We start from the raw sequence: 12,596 nt of genomic DNA, 5'->3' as shown, positions 1-12,596 counted from the left end.
ATTTGTAATTACAATTTCAGGGGTACCCAGTAGTGTCATTTAAGTTGTTCTTGGACTAATGAGAAAAACCAGAAGTGAACTTAAGACTAAATTATATATTTGCACCGAGGCCTAACAACAGACTTAGAGAAATGCTTGCTGAGCAAAAAATGGTTTCCGAATAGTTCAGTGGTGGAGGGGGCGGGATAACTGCAGGGCACACAGGAGTGCCACGTGCCAAATTCAAAAGAACCCGCCTGAGAACAGCCAGGGTTATAGTCATGTCGCAAAAGACAATGTAGTTTTGGCAAAACATCATCCACTGCATTTAACTAATGTTGTTAATAGAAATTTTATTAGTTTTGTGGTTTCTTTTTATGTAATGTACATATCTGAGTTTTATATTCACAAAAGAATTCTAAGAATTAAGAAATTTATGGTGAGTTTTTTGTGTTTTTCCCTACTTCATTCATTCCACAAATATTTACTGAACACTGAGTATGGGCCAAATATTCTTCTAAATGCTATATTTTGAAATAAAATAATAAAAATAGTTTAGGTCAAACTGCGCTGGGTCTACACAAATGTTCTTCCTTTAAAGAAGTTCTTTAACATCTTATTCAAATTTTGTAAAGACTATGCTGCTCTCTGAGGTAAGGTCTGCTGCTTTCAGCGCTCCTCAGCGCCAACCCCCTACTGACCCCCTTCCCCTCTCTCCGCTCACTGACGTGGGAGGAGGCGCTGCCCCCCGGCACTGCAACATGCCCTCTGCTGCCACCTCCGCTACCACCACTGCCGGGGGACGCAGGCTGTCTGACCCACGGGCCTGTACGCTTTTGGATCTCAGTGTCCATCTACCTCACTTCATACTAAGTTAAACAGAGGAATTATGGTTAATCCAACTGCTACAACATTATCATTCCATTACAAATTTGGTTCCATATACTGTATTCAAAAATCAAACGGTGTTGCTCTTAACCCGGCTCCCTGTGTTGTGGGATATATGTGCATTTTTCCTCTTTGTTATTTAACCAGAAAAGCCCTGCTGGCCTCAGAGAATGATCAAACCAGCCAAACCATTAACACTGCCAAAATCTCTCACTCACATTTATAATCAGAGTATAAAAATACTTTTCAGTTTAGCTTACATCTTGGAAATTTGAAGAGTCTTAAATGATCCCCAAAAAATGTGGGTCTATGTTTCAAAAAGATAATATACAAATACACTAGTAAAACCAATTATTGAAAAAGTTACAGCCCTAAATCTATGACTTTATAAGTTACACAGACAAAAATTAAAAATAAAAAATACTCAAGAATATATGCCTATACAAAAAAAATGATTTTAAAACTTTTTTAAAGGTGGCTTCTTGTTAAAACAAAAAACTGCAATGAAATATAATTTAATAATTTTCACAGTCATAGAGTCCATTTTTCTCACCTGAATATAAAATGTTGAGGGAAAAAAGCATCCAGGATTTAAAAGGGTAATTCCCTCCCTATAGAAAGCATCCTACTCGAGGAGCTTTCTCCTTCAGCTGCTCCCACAGAGACATTTTTACCATTTAAAAAAATGCATTTAATATGAAAATCTCTGAAGCTACCACTAACTACAAACCTTTGCTGCAACTTTCTTTAAGATCAATACAAACTAGAATTCCTTTTTGTTTGCTTGCTCTGGAGAAACTTTGTATGAGAGGAAAAACAAACCAAAGAAAGAGCATTAATAGTTCAAAAATAGCAGCACACAAAAATGATCTGACATATTTAAGGAGAACATTTTCATTATAAAAGGTTCATGGTGCTGCATTAGTTGGGCTTTGGAAGAAAGCCATCTGAGGTCCAGACCCAGCAAGGGCAGAAAGCAGCAGTTATACCTTAAGTTGAATAACTAATCAATGACTAAACAAAAGGGATTTCAGTCTGGACAACATATATGGAGGACTAATATGTGTAATTATGAAGCAGTCATTTGTGCAATCAGAAAGCCTCATTAGCATAATTACTTCTGGCTCTGGGCCTTAAAAATATTAACTTAAAATGCAGAAACCCTGTAATAGTTCACCTAATGAAGATCTGAATACCAAACTGATTTTGAAATAAGAGTTGGTTCTTTAACAAATGTGTTCTGTGTTTAATACATTCTTTCTTTCCTGCCCAGGATATAAAAACCAAGCCTATCAACCCTCCAGTTATGCACAGGTACAAATGTTCTATTTTTAATATATTTTCTTCCTTATCCAGAGCCCACATATTAATATTCATCATTAAGAATCAAAACTCCTTCCCTAAGAAATGAGCATTTGCTACTTTTTAAAAAAAATCCTCGGACGAAAATACATTACATTTATGTATGATACTGAAAATGAAAAATGAAAAAAAGCAGCACATAAATAAACAAAAGGATCAGAAGTCACTAAATAGCACAAGATCTTGGGAAAGTCTTATTTGAAATTGTTCTTTGGGACAGAGCTGTAGAAAGCATGGGCTCCAAAATCGGGCTACAGGCTTAGACTTTCAAGGCCACCACTTTCAGGTACTTTATTTCACATCTCTGTGGCTCAAGTTTCCTCATCTATAATGTAAGAATAATCACAAAACCTACCTCATGGGATCAGTTCAAGGAGTAAATGTGATTATTCACAGAAAGACCTCAACAGTGCCTATCATACAATAGATGGTCAGTAAGTGTTAGCTGCCATGATTACCACCACCACCACATCCCTGTTGTTTTCAGAACCTGGGAAAAGACTGTTTATGGCCGTGAAAGCATCATCTAAAATTGACTTATTTTTAGATACAACATTTATTTTGCAATTGCAAATAACATTCAAGTAGGGCAGGAGATTTTACCTATTTGGATGAGTTGGAAAAGGTTAAAAGTGCTTAAGTAGGCCCTAAGACCTCTCTCATCTTCTAAGTGTCTCCCTTTTCAGTGACTTTCAGCTTTACCAAATTTGCACGTGAATCCACAATACTAATCTTATATTAACTCTTTTTAATCTGAGACTACATTCCAGAATGGATCCACCAGGTACACGAATGTGGTGAAGGGTGATGGGTCTTTGATTCAAAGCCTAGACGACACACAGTAGGATGACCGTTCCGAAGAATTAATCAGCAACGTGGAAGAAATGAAGCTCAGGTGAGACGGGCCCTGCCAAGTGCGCGACCCTGACCAAATCGTTTCACCACTTTTTACCAACACTCCCTCTCCTGTAAAAGGAAACATTCCACACCTTGTAATATCGTGATGCGGCTTGGAACGAACGCCACCCAGCACCCAGTCACCAGCAGGGAGCAGGTGGTGACACAGGCAGCACGTGCACGGGCACAACCCCAACGCCCTCCCTCCACAGAGGCACAAGTGCACAAGGTGGGCCCTCTCAAGGAGCCACAGGTGTCACCACACAGCTCTGAGGAAGGGAAGCTCAAAAGTACAGAGGAGTCAAACTATACCCAGGAATTCACGTGTACACACCCAGCAGAGAGAGAGAGAGAGAATACGGGCGACAGAGAAAGATGACAGCTGACATCTCATATAGGCAAGCCTGCCGCCAGTCTACTCAGCGAACAGATGCTGTGCAGAGAGTGAGATGGAAAACACGCATCGGCTGTGCTCGCAACTGTGCGCGTGCCACACATCCCTCCCCCTGCCAGTGCCTGGTCCTGGGATGCTGGCATCAACAGGAATGCAGTTCTGTACCACACAGCTCCTAAATACCAGGCGACTCCCTCACGGGGCCTCCACCAGCACACAGCAAGCCACTCCAGCCCCAGGGGGAGAGCGGCCCTTCGCAAAGAGGGGTGGCTACACTCCGCCCTGTGAGCCATTCGAGAGGGTCTGAATGCTGCCTGAACGTGACTCTGCCCTACCCGGGGCCACAAAGCCCCACCTCGGCCCATCTCCTTCAGGTCTCAGAGGCGACGTTATGACCGCAGGCTGAAGGACGTGGGAAAATGCCAACACCCAACTCGATCAGAGAAATAAGTGCTTTCAAGGGAGTACTAACTGTTTGGTTTCTATTACCTGAGCCAGTAAAAAAAAAAAAATGACAGGTCACTATCCCCACATAACACCCTACAGAATTAACAACTCCTGCTGTCACTCCAAGATTCCCCTGTTTTTCCTATAGCCAAAACTCAACAAGAAAAAAAGCCAAAGTCCTCTACACAGAAACATGAGCCAACCCTGGAACTCAGTTCTGTCGTAGGAGTTTCCGTCCGTGTTGAACTGACAGATCGCGGACAGCACAGCCGACGACAAGGGAGAAGGGCATGTGCCTTGGCCCCCACCAGCTGAGCGCCCCTGCACTCCCACCCTCCACCGGAGCACACACCTCTACCCACGTTTCCAGCAATACTGACGGTCTGCGCAAACAACCGCGTTTCTCAGACCCCAGCCTCACACCGCACCAGTCAGAGGGCGATGCCGTCTCCCCTCTCAGGATGTGAATCTTCAGCCACACTGGGACCTACACCAGTGGTCTCCGAAGGGCCTATGTGTACGGGTCCTAGAAGAAAAGGCACAACAACTTCTCATCTGCCTCTTAATTTTGTCCTCAATAAAAATTCCTTATTGGGTATTTCATAAGTATCTAAAATATTAGTAAGGTAGAACATGTAAATAATTTAGAGGTAAATAAATATGTTAAAGTTGGAGGGCTGTGCTCAAAAGTTCCAAAAAAAGTTTTAAAACCACTGATCTAAATTATCTACCAGCTAAGTTTCTGACATTGTTACCTCCAGCTTTATAAGACTCCTAATACCACTCATTTTAACTCACTAAGCAATTGCTGGCTTCAAATATAATTTCAAGTCATAATTAAAATAAACTGCCAATTACATAAAAATATAATACTGAAAAAATAACATGTTTTGTTACATTTATAAATAAACTGGAACTAATGTATAATAACATAGTTCAAATCCTGTTTCAGGGATAACTAAGAAACATACTGAGTTTTTTAATATTTCATGACCTAGTTTTGACTTACTGAATGGCGCCCAAATTGTACTATTTTGCTGACAGAGTAACAATCTATGATTAGGACTAATATTCAGCACATTTACTTTGTTTTCATGTCTAAAATGTTTGAAATCATTAATAGATGACTAATTAAAACAACAGGCCTCTAAACTAGCTGTTTATCAAAACAAAAGTATTCTGTCTGAGGGGGAAAATATAATTTATGCAAATAATCAAGATATACATACCTTAAGAAGTTTAAAATCAGTTGAGACAAGGTAACAAAACTATCAGGTTCTAGTAAGTATTTAACCCTGTAAACTAGGATAATTGAAGAGACTGTCATATAACATAACTCAAAACAAAAGCATTCTAAGTCAAGGATTTGAGCAAAACAGTTTTTTAAAAACAAGGGTAAATAGGCAGCACTATTTTCTTCCTGTATCTTAACAAAACTGAACACCCAACACAGGGTAGGGTGTTATATTTATAACTTGAACTATTGATAAATGTTGAACCAGCAACACGAATAGATTTAGACCAACTTCACAAAACCCATAACCCCAGCCATCTGAATTAAAGGAACAGAATTCCCAGCCCGATGGACACAGACCCAATTCTCAAATAAATGGGTATTACCCTAAATTGAGATAGTCAGATTTCAAAATTAAAAAGATAATAAAGTGATCCACCCCTAATTAAGACTTCCAGATTAAAATTTACCAAAAACAGAAACATCACCCAAGAAGATAAACTGATTCACTCTACTTCATCAATCTTCCTTCTAACCAGATGTCAAATAAACAACCTGCTCTATAGCCTTTGTTCTTAATACAAATTCCTATCATTAAGGTAAACCAGTTAATTCTCCACGCAAACTTTCTTCATCAAAGAGGACAAGAGCTGTTTTGCTAATGAGAAAGCCTGCCCTTCCCAATTCTACAGAAACTTCACATTGTCAAGACACTGCATGTTCTGTGGAATACTAGGGCTGTACCTTTATTAATTCATGACAACATAAGAACTAAGGTTTAACGGAGATGCAGACAGAGTCAACCACCAAATGCAAGACACCAAAATGCAAGAAAACACAAAGATAGAAACTCATGCCACCTTAGTAAGTCAGCGTGCACATTTGAAATTTTTCAGTGCAAGCCAAGCAGATCAGAGAGAGTTCAAAAAACATGTTGGTTTCTGTCAAATCCAGGTTAAGTATTCTTCTCATTTATAGTTTCCTAGTTTAATATGTTGAATTTAAAGCTAATATAAAGTAGTACTACACAAAATGACCTAGCAAGTTTGCCCTTAAAAAAAAATTATACCCCTAAAAATAGAAATTTATCTACCTCATTAGTGTTCCAACGGTGCCTCTCTTTGGGTAAACTTGAACATTTCGGCAGACATTCAAGCAGCTTTTTCGGTAAAAAGATTTTTACATGACTACTATTGCTGTTCCCATGATCATCTATAAAGAAGAAAACAGTAAATTCAGAGAAGATCATAGAGAAAATCTCCTTTCAAGTACACTGGCAAGGTCAGAAACAGCAGCTCAGCTTAGTCACTGGGAGACCAAGAGCGCCATCCCTCTTAGTTAACAAAACTCATTTACACACTTATCAGAGAAATGGCAGCAGGAAACTGATCAAGAGGCTCTAAAATAAGACTGAGTTTTTTGCTCCCTGGCAAGTGAGTGAGCAGGGAACACCCCAGCGGCTGCCCGTAACCAGAACGTTGCTTTTAAAGGTTCTCTCACCAGGTTTCCATGAAGTACATCAAAATTACCAAATGAATTAACCTCATAAAACCCAGGGATCTCCTATTAACCAGTTGAAAAAGTTCTAAGTTTTTTAGGAACGAGGAATTATAATATGACTACTTACTTTATCGATAAACTAATACTAGTTCATCCCCTAGAATACAAATGAAATACATCCTTTCCAAAGAAAAGTACAAATTTTATAAATATAAGGAATTTAAACCTGCAGTTAGCTACCTAGGTAATACAGAGGCTGGCCTTTCCAGCCTAAATCTACAAACATATAATTTTAATTAATTTGATTTACATATACATATCTACACAATTAATGGATTGCATCAAAACATAACTCTTCTAAATTAGTGAGGGAAAAGCTCGTTACGTTCAGACTAGATGGTATGTCTGAATACCTGATAGTCAGTCTCCATGGTACTTTCTAAAAGAGATCATTTCCTTTATGTATTATTTCATTCACTTATTTATTTACGTATCATTTCTTGTCTCATTCCTATTAAAAAGTCCCTTTGCCCAGCTCCAAATTTCTTGCCAGGTTTGACACATTTAGGTCAAAGTTTCAAATTACCCACGCCAATTTTTTTTAACTGCCAAATGGAAGCCCCAGTATCCAAAAGGGTACAATACATAACTGGGTAGTAAGGAGCAACATATTAAAATACTGAAGACTGAATTTGCTCCAGACAGTCACAGCGATTCACAGGATTCTGGCCCAGTTCTGCTACTTTCTAATTGTGTGACCTTGGGTAAGTTACTTAATATTTTCAACTTTCCCAAATCAAGGAGAATGAGATAATCTCCAATTCTCCTCCAGGCATAAATCCCTATAGAATTTACTGTCACATTCAGTGATTTTAAATGTCTTAAAATTAAACAACCTTACATAGGCATACAGGTATTAGTTAAGAATGCTGAAAGTGAAATATAGTAATATATCTTTCCAGCCATTTACTACAATTTTGTTTAGTATCGACTATTTTTTGAACATGTGAAAAACATAAAAAAATATTTTTCCAGTCATAATAAAATCTTCTCCAAACATTTGTCATCTGATTAACACATTTCTTCTCAAGGAAAAGATCTTAACAGGAAAATACTGGGCATAGAAATAAAGTCTAAAAAAATGTACTACATCATAGGGAAATATTTTATAGGGAGGAATGTAAGAGTTTTAGCGTACTAAATCTTTTTTGCTCCATGAACTACACAACCAATTGAATTATAATGCCTATCCTCTATTTCTATAAGCAGTATAAAAACTTGAAAAACAAAAACTGACTGCTTTTAAGAATCCAAAATTTTAATTTAATAGCAAAATAAAGTAAAACTTTTAAAAAATCTTGCTACGAAACCCAAAAAAAAGTGCTTAACTAAAAGAAAGTTCACAGGAAGCTCTGTATTAATTACACACTATAAAACCTCTGTAATTTTATGTGCTTCTGCATGCTCCCTGCACTTCATCCTCCCGAGGGAGGTGCCACGAGCCATAAAGCTTTGAAGCGCAGAATACCAAATCACACGAGCCTTCACCTCCCTCCTCTCTGCCCCTAAAGTGGCTCTGCTCTGCTTTTTAAAAAGCTCCCGTGATGTGTATAATCCTCAAAGTAGAGGTGAAATTCTAAAATCTATACTCAGTTTCGATATTTACCAATTACAGGGTACCTTTTATGAAAACAGTACTACACTAGATGCTCAATTAATTGACTCACTTTGAGTAGTATATGACTAGTCACAGCTCTGAAAAAACTAAGTATAATTTTAGACAATGAACAGGATATTAAACTCCAGTTCTATTTCTCTGTTTGTGTCGCAACCTGATGTTAATTATCTGTCCTTTTCGCCTCCTTGAAGAACTCAGCTGTCCTGTGGCATACAAAGCATATGAGTGGGTGTGTGGGTGTGTGGGTGTGTGGGGGAAGAGAGGAAGAGAGAGCGAGAGCACTCTTCTCAACAGCACGACTAACTGCTAGAGAAAAGGCTTCCATCTTCCACTCTGATACCAAATCAGGCAGTGGTGAATCGGCCCAAAGGCTTTTTTTTTTAAAGAGGAAAAGGAGAATGGCTGTGTAAGCACTGTCTCAATCAAGTTTCTAAATGTAGCCCTTTATGGGGATGTGCAGCCATGGGTTCAAAAGGAACAGAAGTATGACAGGCCAATGGGTTCCCCTTAATCAGTTTTTAAACTGTGCTATTTCCAGAATTTTAGGTTCATGCTGAATATAAATTGGATGTTTTTAGGAAACATAACAATGGGTAAATTCTCCCACTGTGCGTTATGAAGACGGCAATATTAATACTGGGGAAAGAATATCAGGAACTCAAACAGCCAAAATGTTAAAACTCGTGTTCTCAAATTCCAGTTTTTCTAGTTAAAGTGGGATAAAGAGTAACTCTGCTTTCACATTAGAAAAGAACTGCTCACATGGCTATAATGTATTAAAGCGTGTTTAATTAAACGCTGCTTTTTAATGTTTTGGGAGTAATTATAATTAATATAATAATTAGATAATATATGTACCCGTTTTCAAATCCTCGTCTCTGTACAAGGATTCCAACAGTATGAGTTTAACACTGAAAGTAAGTTATACAGTGGTTTCAACTGCATCTCAGTATTGAAATCCAAAGAGTTAAACTCTGATACTGCAAAATGGAAATGTCAACCAAATAGAGTAAAACATTCCCTTCCCATTATCAAGCAAAATATGCATGTATGATACATGACTTTACAAAATAATTTTCTAACCTACTTCACAATAAAAATAACTAGTGAAGCTCTTGAAATTGACAGATGATTTTTTTGGCTGACAGCTATAATTCTAGAGAATGAACCACCCTTTCCAACTTCCAAATATTTTCCAAATAATAATCCTAGAGGCCTAGTATAACTCAACTAAAACTTTCTAAAATGTATAAGAATGCTCATTCGCTTAGTTAATTAGACAAAAAGCCAAATTCTTATTTTCATGTTTTATTTCTAAATTTGAGATTTCACATTACCAAATCCTTCATTTAAATCCAAAGAAAAGTATTTGACCTTTTCCTTGGAACACACTGTTGACTTCTGCAAGGTAAATCATAACTGTATTAACTCTAACCTGGAAATGATGCATCCACTTTTATTTTGATTCAAAATTAATAAAAATTAAATAATTTTGGTTTTGTGAATAATAACAAACACTGTTACTGATCAAATTGATTATGATTAATCTCTCAACTCCAGAACAAAGTGTTCAAAATAAGTTGGCCTAACAGTGTATCAAATTACTAAATCTTACTGCGAATATATTTGATCAACAACTTGGAGTATAAAATTAAAAGGAAGCTCTACAATTTTCTGTTTAGCTCTAATTATTATGTGCTTAGATTTAATTAGTAGGATAGGAACTGATTCAGGAAAACATAAGCGCATATTGTTAAATTCAAGTCAGCACAACGCTCCCAGCAGCAAATACTGCCATCACTAACCTAAGACCCTCAAATCACTATTCATCCAAAATAAATATTAATTAAGCACCAACTACGTGCAAGCATTGGTATGATTTCTTATTCTTCTCCAAAGAAATTCTCCAAAATGAATTAAACTCAGTTGTAATTACCCAAAAGATTTTTTAAAGGTTAAAAAAAATAAGCTTTTTTAATAGAAAAATATAACTAGTTTTGCTATTTCACAACCCCTTTCCTCTTCTTAGAGTGCATGTCATCATCAAACCTTACCCTATTTTTAGGCGGCCCAGATACCCTCTCCCTGTCCATCATATTACCAAACCTCTGACCTGGGTTTAGGTCAACTCATACTCAGGTTTAATAAATTTCTATTTACCTGAATCTACATTTTCAGTCTAGAACCATGTAGGCGGGGCAGATGGGGGGGTGGGGGGGGGCGGGCGCCAAAGCCTTGCAATTAATTGCTGTCGATTTGGGTTTGGGGCTTCCTCTCCTGCTTCATCCCATTCGACTTCAATCTGAGCTACATGTGATCAAGTACATTTACTTTCTACTATCGATGAGGGAGCAGACATGTGTGGGACTCTATATCAGGCATCCCAAAAGCATTTTACATTGTACTTTCTCATTTAATCCTCATAATAACCCATCTGGGCATAATTACCCCCATTTTACAGATGAGAAACCTGAGGGTCAGGTTAATTTGCCCAAGATCTACAGCTAGCAAGTGGCTCAAATCAGATTCTGACATGACCTCTGGCTTTTCCCACAATACCACAAGGCTCCTACTCTGAGGCGCCTGGAAGTTGACACCAGAGTTACAGAATTGTTGTATTAGTGTATCTAACATTTGCACAGTGCTGTGAATTTTCCAAGTAATTAATCCTCACAGAAACTTTATGAGGGGAGTATTATTTTGCTACCCCCGAAGGATTAAGTAACTCATCTAAGATCACACAGCAAGTTAAAGGCAGAACCCAGGTCTTCTCACTCCTGATCACAGGCTTTCCTGCACTACAATTATGGAATTACTCTCACTGCCAAGCCCACCCCTTCCTGTAAGTCAAAAGCTTTCGAATCCTACCTTCTATAGGTGGCACGGTGTTGAGAACACAGTAGGTGCTAGTTCCGCAGAATACACTTTGGGAAACGCTCTAAGGAAACAGAAAATAAAATGTAAAACTAATCTTTGAAAAAGATAAACACTGGCTCTTCTGTGATATTCCTGCCAAAGATGCAAAACCTGAATCTAGGCATAGGGAAACATCAGACAATCCAAACTGAAGAACATTCCACAAAATGACTGGCCTGCAGTCTTCACGAACATCAAGATCATGAAAGTCAGAAAGGACTGAGAACTGTCCTGGATTAAAGGAGGCTGGGGAGACAGTCGAGTGCAACCCAGGGTCCCCGCTAGGCCTTTCTCTACAAGGTCAGCACGGGGTCAACTGGCACCACCAGAAGAGCTCAGAGGACTTGACGGCAGGAATGTCTGGGTGTTCATTTCCTGATTTTGATTCCTGTATTGTGGTGACGGAAGAGAATGTTCTTGTTTGTAGGAAACACACAATAAAGTAACTGATGGTGATGAAACATACCAGCAACTTACTCTCACACAGTTCAAGGGGAAAAAACTCCTTTGTGATACACCTGCGATTTTTCTGTAGGCTTAAGAGTGTTTCAAAATGTAAAATACACATGTGTGAAAAAAGGTACATGCTGGTGAGCCTGTACTGCCTGCATAGTTTTTTTTAACAGGGAGCATGTGTGCTGTACGTACAGTAAATTGCTACTAAGAAGGGCCAATGACATTTAATTCTGCAACTCAGTCCACATTCAGGGCATCGTTTCCGCGTCCCAACAGTAAGGCCCATTCCCAACTCATTCGCCCGGATCTACGAGTGCCACCTGATAGCACGGCAGGTGGGGTGAGTCAGGAAGAGCCTGGAAGACCAGGTCTCTGCTCTCAGGCTGCTCCACGTAGATAAAATTAAAGCTTTCATATAAAAACCTACACCATGGTAACTTTAAAAAAAAATGCAGGGGGTGGATTTCTTTGAGTCTTGCCAGCCAATTATTTTGGGTCCTTTTTTGTTCAGTAGCAGTATTAAATAAATTTTTAGATTATTCCTCCAGCACTCTAACCCACAGATTTATATGCCTAGAAAACCAAAGACAGTTCAACAATCACCCTCAATATTTTATGTTGAAAATATAAAAAGCTCAGCTCTCTCATTTGCTGTCCTTGGGAAAGTAATTTCGCCTCTCTGTATCACCTCCGGAGTACAGGCGACACCTCTCTCCTAGCACTGGGCTGCTGGGAGAATTGGGTGGATAATGCACACAAAAGCGCTGCAGACCCCAAAGCACAACTCAGATCTAAAATGCCACTGTTGCTGTGGTTAATGAGGATGCTCCCTGCCAATGCTAACA

The 12,596-nt window shown here is 38.6% G+C and overlaps 1 protein-coding gene across 9 annotated transcripts in view; it reads right to left on the bottom strand.

The window, feature by feature from the left end:
• CAMTA1 (calmodulin binding transcription activator 1) overlaps nt 1-12,596 on the bottom strand; it is an 869,135-nt gene that overhangs the window by 829,980 nt on the left and 26,559 nt on the right. For 8 of the 9 annotated variants that reach the window (XM_057695058.1, XM_057695083.1, XM_057695097.1 and 5 more), the window contains exons 2-3: nt 11,248-11,317; nt 6,295-6,413 (exon numbers count right to left, since the gene is read on the bottom strand). In XM_057695058.1, coding sequence (XP_057551041.1) covers nt 6,295-6,413; nt 11,248-11,317 — 189 coding nt within the window. Of the gene's footprint in view, nt 1-4,319; nt 4,494-6,294; nt 6,414-11,247; nt 11,318-12,596 lie in introns of all 9 variants that reach the window. The other variant, XR_009047446.1, reaches the window with a different exon arrangement.

This window comes from Hippopotamus amphibius, chromosome 1 (genome assembly GCF_030028045.1).
Source record: "Hippopotamus amphibius kiboko isolate mHipAmp2 chromosome 1, mHipAmp2.hap2, whole genome shotgun sequence".
NCBI classification, from domain to species: Eukaryota; Metazoa; Chordata; class Mammalia; order Artiodactyla; family Hippopotamidae; genus Hippopotamus; species Hippopotamus amphibius.
This window is presented reverse-complemented; position numbering and strand designations above follow the sequence as displayed.